We start from the raw sequence: 12,098 nt of genomic DNA, 5'->3' as shown, positions 1-12,098 counted from the left end.
TATTTTTACTATATTAATACTACGATTCTTTACTTAGGATTCTTTAGAATTGAAAACTTCTGACTGGATTGATACCGATAATTTTTGCTCGATAAAATTACATTAAATATTTGAAATTGGGTATTTTTTTCATCCTTCTTAGCAACAATAAGGTCAGGAGCTACGTAGAATTTTTCAACTGCGCCATCAGTATCAAGATGCATTACAGATTTTCACATATTGACTGGTTTTCTGAGAACTTGTGTTCAATGAGTGACGAGCAGGAGGAAAGATAAGAGATGGAGACCAGGTATCAGGGTCGCTAGGACGCAGTCATGATGGCTGACTACTATTGGAATCTGAAGAGAGACCTTCCTGCTGCTGAGCAGTCTTTGAAGAAACAGAATATTGAACAATAGTGAAGCAACATGCAATTTATGTGAACTTACTTTCATTAATGCTCAGTTTACAGAAATCGATGTTTTTATCGGGTAATCAATATATGTTGTTGGCAATTTTTTTTCTCTTAACAACATGTTTGGGATGATATGTGTCGACAAAAATAAGCTGATTTATACAAAAATGTAATCGATTTTGTCATAAGATCTGATTTCACTCAAATCGACTTAGCACAAAAATTTGACCTGATGGAGAGAAACAGATGCAATTTCCCGATTCAGCAGTGAAAAAATACCATAAATCAATTGTAGAAATTTAGACAACATTAAAAAAAGTAAAGAATACTGGTCCAGAATTAGGGATCATACATACAGTGACAGACTAAGTAAAGGGTTGAGCTGCGAGATGGCTGTTCGCATTACACTTAAATTTCTGCATGTAAACACAGTCGGGGAAACATGATACAAAACGAAAATTCCAAAGTTCAGCAGAAACTATTAGAGTGGAAGGCACTCCGATATCGATGAACATCAACAGTGAAGGTCTGGGATTTTGCTGCTTATTGGGTTAGACGGGGAATTTGTGTCGACGTCGTCAGGGCACATTCCAAGTACTTGAAAAATAGGCATAGGGATGCAAACATTACGGTAATGAGACGGTTTTGTGTTATTTTTTAAACCTTTCCAATATAGAGGGACTAATGGTTGATATATCGGCCTATATGTAGCAACAATATTCCATGCGAAGCGAAGTGTGGCTTTGTAGAGATATAGAATATATATATATATATATATATATATATATATATATATATATATATATATATATATATATAGAGAGAGAGAGAGAGAGAGAGAGAGAGAGAGAGAATAAAAAGGAAACAAACCGTATTATGTGTTCATCAACGTTTCGTCTTTATTTCGAGACTTCCTCTGGATAAAATAAAGACGAAACGTTGATGAACACATAATACGGTTTGTTTCCTTTTTATTTTCTCTATTTTGTCGGAATACTATTTCCATTATTTTCATCATATATATATATATATATATATATATATATATATATATATGTATATATATATACAAATGATTAATAAAACATGTTAAACAACATCTTGAAAAAGAGTTAAAAACATTTAATTTTAAAAAGGAAGCACAAAATAAATAAATAAATATATATATATATATATATATATATATATATATATATATATATATATATATATATATATATATATTGAAAATAGGGTACGATTATCATTATCTCCAGTATCAAACAAATAATCCTTATAAAGTGAAATTTATTTTATGTATGAAAACCAAACGGAGGATATATAACATATGAAAAATATTTGGAATCAAGTCTCCCCTTCCTGTTATTTCAGATCATTTGAAACCATAGCAGCACATTTTTGTATCCTCTCCATTAAGGCGAGAGGTTTTGGGGAAATATATATAAAAACTAGAGATGAAAAGATAAGGACAGCTAAATGGATTAGATGCTGTATATTACATGTGTTTATTTTTTTTATGTTTTGACAGGAAGTTTGTCGTCAGCTGTGGTGTCTAAATGCGAGTGGAAAATGCGTGACAAATGGGATACCTGCTGCAGATGGGACCCACTGTCAAATTGCTCGACGCAGAAAAAAAGGGGTAAGAATATATATATATATATATATATATATATATATATATATATGTGTGTGTGTGTGTGTGTGTATGTGTGTGTATACTCATGCATAATCCACTTTGTGTATGTGTCTGTGTGTATATATGTGTGTGAGCTTGCTTCCCATGGACTCCGAAACGGCTGGATCGATTTTTTTCACACAAATATACTTTATGTATCTGGGAGTGTTCTTAGGTTTTGTACAAATATTGAAATTCGATAATCGAAGAAATCCCATTAAAGAAGGAACAATCTGAGTTTGGGAAAAGTTAACACCCTTATACAGCCTAACATATCAAGTTCATTTAGAAATTTTATAACCACATAAGCAGAATAGCCTGGCGTATAAAATCAAAAGAGCACAATTGAACTATGACATTTGACTTTTGAATTTTAAACTTTAATTCAAGTCATTATATAAAAACAATTTTAGAAAATAAAGAGTAGGTTTTCTACAGTGCAACGTAAACTATAATGTATTGTGGACTAAGTCATTGCGGGGGATGATATGTGAAGCTTAGTCTAAGTTTATCACTACTACTAGAGCATGTAATTAATCGATTTGATTGAAAATTTTTATTATTTACATGGCGTAATGGAAACATATTATAAGGTATTTACAGCTTCTCTAATTTTCGAATTTTTAATCATGTCAAAATGCACTTTATTTCCTTTTGATAGATTGATTGTTGCTATTTCTTTTGTGATGAGTTAAGGTCAAAATAGATTCATTGACTAATATAATAACTAAGTGATTGATTTTGTGCTACGAAATAGATACTGTCAATAATTGTAAAACTGAATTAAAGAAATAAGCTGTAAGATGGTCAACATCATGGACTTTGGAATATAGACTTTTGTCATTAATTCATTATATTGCTCTGTAATTACATTGACCTTCTTAAATACGGATTGGTATATATTATAAGGAAATAAAGTATATTTCCACAGAAATATATATATATATTATTTAATTGTAATTTTTATTTTATATATCTATATATATAAAAATGTAAATGTTGGTTCGTTCCGAATTAATTGTCTAAAAACCACTGGACGGATGGCTTCCACGTTTTGGTATAATATGTTTACTATATCCATGTGTGTTTTTATATATTTCTTTTTAATTATAACATTATACTTAATTTTTCTATGATAAATAGGTGGGTTTCTTTGTACCGAGAGGCCATTTTTTTTATTTAGGGACAATCATTTATTACCGCTTCCTGTCACGTGACCAGTGTTACAATTTAGCGGTTTTCCTGCTATACCTGGAGATTTCGTTTACAATCTAGCGGGAAATTCTAGAAAATCTGGAGGTATTTGGCACCCACACACCCGCATTAGATTATTAAAAAATAAAGAAAAGCGCTTGAAAATATTCAATGTAAGTAAAAAAAAATTAGCATTTATTGCCTTTGGTAACAATTATTTATTGATTATTTGTTTTGTTTTTCCCCTTTTTTTCGACTAACCATTCTTAAATCTCACTATAAAATCGATGTTTCCAAGTACATTTTAGGTGAGAGGGGGATTCCAACCTCCGAAGTTTGGGTTTGTATTACTGTACACATAGATTCGAAAAAGTTGTCAAAAAACAAATATATAACAAATAAATGTTATCAAAGGCAAGATAAGTTACTTTTCTGCCAAACTGGATATATTTTTCGTGTTTTTATTCAATGTAACATATTTATTCAGCTCGAAAAACATACAGTGTTTACCGATGTATTCGAAAATTCAAGATGGCGTCTCACACCCTCTTTAACACCGTAAGTTTGGAAAAAGGTCTTATGAATAAAAATCTATACAAAATACTATTAAAAACCCGCCGAATATATGTCAACCTATGTCACAGTAATATGTATTGAGCGAGTTTTTAACAGTATTTTATCCGGTTTTTTATTTATAACATCTTTTCCCAAACTTACCGTGTTAAAGAGAGAATCAGACTCCATCTTGAATGTTCCAATACATCGGTAAACACTGTATGGTTTTCGAGCTGAATAAACATGTTACATTGAATAAAAACACGAAAAATATATCCAGTTAGGTAGAAAAGTTACTTATCTTGCCTTCGATAACATTTATTTGTTATATATTTGTTTTTTGACAACTTTTTCGAATCTATGTGTACAGTAATACAAACCCGATAAGTTAAAAATCTAGCGATTTTCTGGACATTTCTTTCTCCTGATCTCGCGGGGTTTTTTTTTAATCTCAGTTGACAACATTGCATCATTAAAAAAACACCACAGGCTTAATGTAAACAGAATGTGTTTACAATATCGGTAAATTTTCAATGGGTTTAATTACATGATTATTGATAATGTAACCATGTGATTGAACTTTAATTTAAATTAACCACACGTGGTCGCAAAATGAATGCCGACGCTCAAAGTGTATACACATTTTGACTCCTCCCTTTACTTAAAAATTCACCAAAAATCAGGAAATTAACGAATTTTAATGAAAATTGCAGCATTTTTCAAATAATGATCGCAGAATATAATGAACTAATTATTTTTACTTAACTCTTAGTGAAAATGTTTTATCTTGTTTAAACAAAAAATACCTTTACTAAAGTTATGGTTTTCAGTAGTAAATAAAAAACGCAAGAATTTATTTTTGCTTTTTTTAAAGCGTCGTAATTTGTAACAATAAAAAATAATTTTTACAGTAACATTACGAAAAAAGCCCCTAATGTCCGTATTAATGTATTCGATATAACTCGAAGAAAAATGAATTATCGTATACTATTCAGGAAATTAAAGATTCAATTAGATTCCTATTTCAGTCACCTAAATTATCTAGAGTGAAATGAGTTTAGGAATTCATAGCCAAACCTAAATATTTTTTTTTGGTAAATATCCAGATACGCTACTACAGAACACCGACCACTCTAATTTGTTGGGGGGGGGGATGTGATGTTGGGGCGCGCGCGCGCCCCAACATCACCCCCCACCCCCCGCTCGCGCCCCCAATGTACAAAGTAAAATCTTCGGATAATGTTAAATGGTGTTCTAATTGGTAAATGTCGGTGCGTTACTTACGGAAAATTTGAAAATTCGATGTTCCAGGTAAAAAAAAAAAACCCAGATAAATTACCCCCCCCCCTACAACTTGGTGTGCTTTCCTTTTCTTATTTTATTTCTTTTTCAGCTAATTTTAAATTTTCCACCCAAAAAGCGCTATAATGTATTTTTGAAAATTAGAAAATTTTATGTCCTGGAAAAAAAAATCCCCCCCCCCAACGTAGTTTGCTTGGTAAAGCCGTCGTTTATGCTACAGCGTGCATGCGCGTAGCATAAACGGAAGCTGCAAAATGGTGGAAAGAAGTTTGTGGGTTCAGGGGTAAATACCATGCAAACGGTAAATTTGCCCCAAGTTTGACTATCAGATTCGTTGTCAGCGACCTCAATTACCTATACAAAAACAAATTAGAGTGGTCGGTGTTCTGTAGTAGCGTATCTGGATATTTACCTTTTTTTTTCTTGCTTAAAAAAATAGCATTAATACAGTAAGTTAGGTAAACTGACTTTTTCGTTTAAAAATGGAATTATTTCCCTTTCGTTATTAACTTTTTAAAAAAATTTTTTTTTTAATAAATATTTTGTGCTTTATATACATAAAGTACAATTGTTGAATGTTACTGTTTTGATTATATTCGTTTGGGGGGGCACAATTAAAAAATTAAGAAAGATTAAAATGAAGCGAAATTTAAGTTTCCGTTCCATTTTTACAACAACCGTAAAACAGTGCATACTCAGCAAGTTTTATCGTAATTTACAAGCATATTGAAACACTAAATCAACATTTTATTTATTTTTTTGCATAATTAATGATGGAAGTATTTTTCTGTTTATTTTCTTAACATCTGTTAAAAAAAAAATAATTTGTACATTCTCTTGAAAAAAAGAATCAAACTTTTCTCTACTTTCATGTGTTCCATTTTAACAAACTGAGCCACAGCAACGCGTGGCCGGGTACAGCTAGTATATATATATATATATATATATATATATATATATATATATATATATATATATATATATATATATATATACAACAGGACCAACAATATGCATACACACACATACATATGTATTCAAAACATTTAACTAATTTTAATTGGATAATTCTGTTAAAGCAAGTTTTGGAGAACTCTAATCAGATGAAAATGTTCAATATTCGAAATAGAGCATTGATATAAGAAATTGAATTTCAACTCTGTAAATAAGAATTTGCAACCAATTTATTATTCAATAAATAGTAATGTTGGAAACTTAAAAAAAATACTTATTCCATGAAGTTTCAAAGAATATCCCCAGAGGAAAGTAGTCAGCAAAATGATATTAATAGGTAGACTATGAATTTTACTTGTCACCGCATAAATTGAAAACTTCAAATTATGAAAGTTGTTAGAAATGTATATGTTAATAAGATATTCCAATGGAAGTCCAGACTCGATGAAAGCAAGTTGAAAAATGTGGTATAATACAATAAAAATGTTTTTAGATTAGTCAAATGTAAATTTCAATAGTCCAACTGGTTGAAAGGTAAATTCCCAATACGAAGATGCCATCCTAAAATTGAAGATGTTTTCACTTGGAAAAATGCATTGGCCTCTTTACGAGAGAGAAATATCCCGTATGCTCCCATCGACCGAGGAGAATAAAATGAATGCGTAAAGATAAAGGCAATATGTATATATATATATATATATATATATATATATATATATGTGTGTGTGTGTGTGTGTGTGTGTGTGTGTGTGTGTGTCTGTGTGTGTGTGAAAATAAATGTGTGTGTGTGTGTGTGTGTATGTGTGTGTGTGTGTGTGTGTGTGTGTGTGTGTGAAAATAAAAGTAGGTATGATATTATAACATTATGGAAAAAAAAGGAGAAAGAAAATCTGTAGCCTTTTTTTAGAACATTCTCAAAGTTTCATCTCTATTTTCGGCGAACTTCCTCCGGAGAATGATAAGGATGATTGAGAAAAATAAAATATACCAAAGATGAGAGGAGCATCCTATGAAAAGTGTGATATATTTTATGCACATATAGGCAAAGCGATTAATAATGTAAGTGGGGAAGTCGTATGTAAAACGTAAAGTGGGAAACGTAAGTAAAAAAATTAAAAATTATTAATATAAGTGGGGAAATGTGTTGATCAGGTTTCAAATCTATGTGCCTTTGGAGAAAACGATTGAAAATGTATGTGAAACGAAACTGGTCAGGTTTCGAATCTACGTATACGACGAAGATAAAAAGATGAGCGAAGAAACCTATAAAAAATTAGATATTTATATATTTTCCGTATATGTGGGGAAAGCGATCAATTAAGTGGGAACCGTGTGTAAAACGTAAATGGGGAAACGTAAGTAAAATGTATATATGTATACTAGCAAGAAGATCCGACGTTTTCATCTGATTGTAATATTCCAACACGTGTACTGCACAAAAACATTTTCTGAAAAGTTTGTTATATTAAAATTCCTATTAATATATTTTAAAATTAGTGTATTAAAATGTTTTATTTTATATTAAAATTATAATAGACAATTGGTTAATACGTATAGGCCCATCAAATATTAACACATAAATGAAATATAAAACCTTATCTAGACTAAATGATAATGATGGTAATGATAATTAAGTTAATTGAGGTCACAGTAACCCAGACATTTACATCCGGTTTACGTTCAGCCCAAAAGGAAATTAAATCGAAAGATTTAAAAACATAGCAGGCTAGAGTGACGGGAGCTGAAAACGGAGTGGGAAGTACACGTTCACTCTCTGCTCTCTCTCTCTCTCTCTCTCTCTCTCTCTCTCTCTCTCTCTCTCTCTCTCTCTCTCTCTCTCATACACACACACACACACACATTTATATAACGGATGAAACAGGTAAAGGAGACATTTTTAATAACGTGAATAGGTTAGCTTAATTAATCTAAAGCAAAAACTAGATCCAATATCCGGAACATGTTTGTTTTTGTGTTTTAAGGGAAGTGGTGTTGTCTAACACTACTGGGAAGCCATTATTTTATATGCTGTTTTAGTTTTGAATTCCCGAAACAATATTTCATGTTAAACAGCTGAAATAACATGTGAATTCGTAAAAGCAAATTGATTCACCGATTTTAGAAAATTACTGCCAAAATGATTTTCATATGAAAAACTAAAACCATTTTCAAATAGCTTTAAAAGTTGGCAAACTTCAAAAAGACCCCTTCTCTCTCTCTCTCTCTCTCTCTCTCTCTCTCTCTCTCTCTCTCTCTCTCTCTCTCTATATATATATATATATATATATATATATATATATATATATATATATATATATGCTTTATTTTACTTCATGCGAAGTTCTCAGAAATTATGAGGCCCATTACCCGGGGCTAACACTTGAACTCTATATGAGATACATATATTCGAATGTTCCATTAAAATTCTTTATCTCTCAAACACCGAGTTAGTAAAGAAATTGAGAACTGAGTTTTCGTTTCCCCAATTAACCATTTTCACATGTATATTTTTTCGTTTTTGGTCTCTTGAGCTTACTGGATTCCAGAACAAGAATTTATCTAGTCTGGTGGAATATCCAGCTTCGTGCAGTTACTTGAGGTAACATCACTTGGAGAAGGTGCACTCGTAAAAGCTAATGTGAGTTAGCCATAATGATGAGATTTTATTTGGGCTGCAAATACTATGTGATTTTAAATAATTGGTCAAGGTTTACTTTTAGGGAAAATTATCCTCATGCCAAGTTGTTCTGACAAACCCCCGTACAGAGAGACCTTAGACACTTGAGGATAGTGTCTAGTAGGCATTAAAGTTCTCTCTCTCTCTCTCTCTCTCTCTATATATATATATATATATATATATATATATATATATATATATATATATATATATATATATATATATATATACGTGCGTATGTGTGTGTATGTTTAATTAGATTATGTTTCCATTTAAACTGAAAGTAAAAAAAAAAAACTATTATTTTCTAATACATATTGTTTATTGGCTTTTTTTCTCCCTGTTCTTCTTCTCCCGGTTTTTGTGGTCAGTATTGCTATCGTGGTCAGTGTGTGAAGGGTGAATTTCAACCAAAAAGCGTCGATGGTGGCTGGAGTGATTGGACAAGTTGGAGTAACTGTTCTCGCATGTGCAACGGTGGAGTGGAAGCGAGTGAAAAACATTGCAACAACCCGAAGTAAGTATTCAAACTTGATCTATCGCTGTAAAATTAAACAAATGAAATAATAGAATTGAATTCCAAACACCTGTCACTTTTCAGACGAGAGAAAAGTAGCCGACCAGCGTCTTCACACACTATAATATAATCTGACACTAATAAGTCACTTGTAATGTTAGATAGATAATCTATCGATTCCGGCAGATTACTTTTAATATTTCATTGACTAAATAGCAGCTCTAGTCTCGTTGACACGTTGTACGTACTTGATTCAATGAGTAGTGACGTCACTCTTTCTTTCTCTTCTCTTCCGTTTCCGTTAGAATGTCATCATCGCCGTAATGAAATTATAGCAACCAATATCTATCTTCTTTATATTGCTCCTACAATAAGATAACAACTAACTAAAAAGCAACAACCTTTTTTTTATAAAAATTGCTCCATACAAACTATGAAGTCATTTGATGTAAGCAGCTAACAAGAACGAAAGAAGACAGAAAATGCTTATTGGTCATATTCTGGAAACAATAAACGTTATAGTCAGACGATGACCTGTAATATTTCATTGACTAAATAGCAGCGCTAGTTTCGCCGACATATTTGACTCAATAAGTAGTGACGTCACTTTCTTTCTTTCTCTTCTTTTCCGTTTCTGATTATCGTAAACACAGGAGATTCTTATCAGCCACAGTCTAATAACTACAAATGTTATGCTTAGGAGGAAAACAATTAGCAAGAGAGTTCTGCAATTCTTGGAAAGAAGCTACTGGGATAAAAATCTGTATTACATTGAAATATCAAAACAGCAAATTGATGAAGACCACTAGACCAACAAGTCTAACAAGCTGCAACAAATGAAGCAGGAAATATATCAGACATGAACACATGTCATAATAGTATTTAAAGAAAAGACTGAGACTATCAATATCAAATCTATGAGAAAGATGTTGCAGAGAAAAAGAAAGCGTGGGACCAATCAATTACATATTTTTGCATCTTATCAAGAACTCTCAAATGAAGCAGAAATTCACAATCACAAACATGATAATCTAAGTAATGCCTTAATCCTTGATTTATGGCGCCATCTTGCTTTTTATGTTTTATTCTTTTAAAGCATTGTAAACTTCTATCGCCGACACGCCATTCATACTTATTAATATTATGCTTCCTGCAAAAAGAGCATGTGCTCGTTTGATATTTTCCATTTTTTTTTACATGGAGTTCACCACTTATCAAGGCCCAATGGCTACTCAGGGATAAGGGTTATTGTGTGTACAGTAATCAAAGGGATAGTGTAGCAATAGTAATGGAGATTTGATAAAGTGTCATTACTTAAGGGGGCGGTTCATCAGGAATTTGTTTGTGTTGGACTTGAAGACATCCAAGTTGTAATCAGTTGTGAAACAGGCAGACGGAACAGAGTTCCACAGTCGTGCACTTCTAAGAAATAAGCTTTGTTCATGGAATCTACGTTTTGATTTAGGCACAGATAGGGAGTGGGGAAAATTATTGACGATGGTTTCAGCTAGTCGGATTCATTTATCAAACTTTTTCATTTGATGTTGAAATACTGACAACTTTTACTTATTGTATTTACGACGATTACTACGACGATATATTTGTCATTAAGTGTTTATGTTGTTCGATATTGTATTCTGAGTCAAATTATTGGAAATATTTAGTTGAGAAGAAAGTGCTTATGGAATTTGTAATTTTGATTTCAAATGATGTATTTTTAAATAAGTTTTCTTATAATATCTTTACTGCATATATTATTTTAAATAGTGTTTTTTCTCTCTATCTTATCGTTTAAATTACAATCGTTTTAAAGCAATTATGTATTGTTTTCAGAATGTTTAATATAAGATGAAAAAAACCCCCAGCAAATTCGCACAATTTTCTTATTTCAATTAAACTATGCTAAAAACTTGCTGCAACAGCTTGCGATACCAACGAAGCTTTTGGCCCAACAATCACTACTGAACGTACAACACAATGGTGGTTTAAGAAATTTCATGGCGGCGACGAGAGTCTTGAAGATGATGAGCGTAGTTGATGTTAACAACAATCAGTTAAGAGCCTTAGTCGAAGCCAATCCGCGCACAACTCTTCGAGAACTTGCTTCTGAATTAAACGTAACGTATACGACGATTTCCACCCAGTTGAGAGAGATTGGAAAGACAAAACTTGACGAATAGGTTCCTCACAAATTGAACGACAACCAAAAGTATTTTATGAAGTGTAATATTCCTTTCTTTTACGCAACAAGAACAATACGTTCCTCGATCGGGTTATAACTTGTGATGAAAAGTGGGTTCTTTACGAAAACCAGCGATGCTCAGCTCAGTGGTTAGACGCCGACGAAGTTCCACAACACTTTCCGAAACCAGAGTTTCACCAAAAAAAGGTCATGCAGACTGTTTGGTGCGACCAATCTCATCCATTACATTTTTTTTAATGCAGACGAAACCATTACGGCGGCGAAGTACTGTCAACAAATGGATGAAATGCATTAGAAACTTCGACAACAACACCCAGCATTAATCAACGGAAAATGCCAAACAACAATGCCCGACCGCACGTTGCTAAAATGACGCTGCAGAAGGTGGACGAATTAAGCTGCGAAACTCTGTCTCAACCGCCATACTCTCCAGACACCTCAGCTACCGACTACAACTTTTTCAAGTATCTCGACAACTTTCTGCTTGAGAAATGCTTAAAAAACCTTAAGCGATAACAAAAAAGCCTTCAGCGACTTCATCGCCACCAGAATACAGGATTTTTTACATTACTGGCATAAATACACTTGCTTTGCGTTGGCAAAAATTTCTTGATATGATAGTGCTTA

At 32.3% G+C, this 12,098-nt stretch overlaps 1 protein-coding gene across 1 annotated transcript in view; it reads left to right on the top strand.

Moving 5' to 3' along the window:
- Positions 1 to 12,098, top strand: part of LOC145302307 (A disintegrin and metalloproteinase with thrombospondin motifs 6-like) — a 245,599-nt gene that overhangs the window by 177,721 nt on the left and 55,780 nt on the right. The window contains exons 11-12 of the mRNA XM_080144646.1: positions 1,923 to 2,033; positions 9,123 to 9,268. Of these exons, the coding sequence (XP_080000772.1) occupies positions 1,923 to 2,033; positions 9,123 to 9,268 (257 nt within the window). The remainder of the gene's footprint in view (positions 1 to 1,922; positions 2,034 to 9,122; positions 9,269 to 12,098) is intronic.

This window comes from Euprymna scolopes, chromosome 2, assembly GCF_053919585.1.
Source record: "Euprymna scolopes isolate OS-2025 chromosome 2, ASM5391958v1, whole genome shotgun sequence".
Taxonomy (NCBI): Eukaryota; Metazoa; Mollusca; class Cephalopoda; order Sepiida; family Sepiolidae; genus Euprymna; species Euprymna scolopes.
This window is presented reverse-complemented; position numbering and strand designations above follow the sequence as displayed.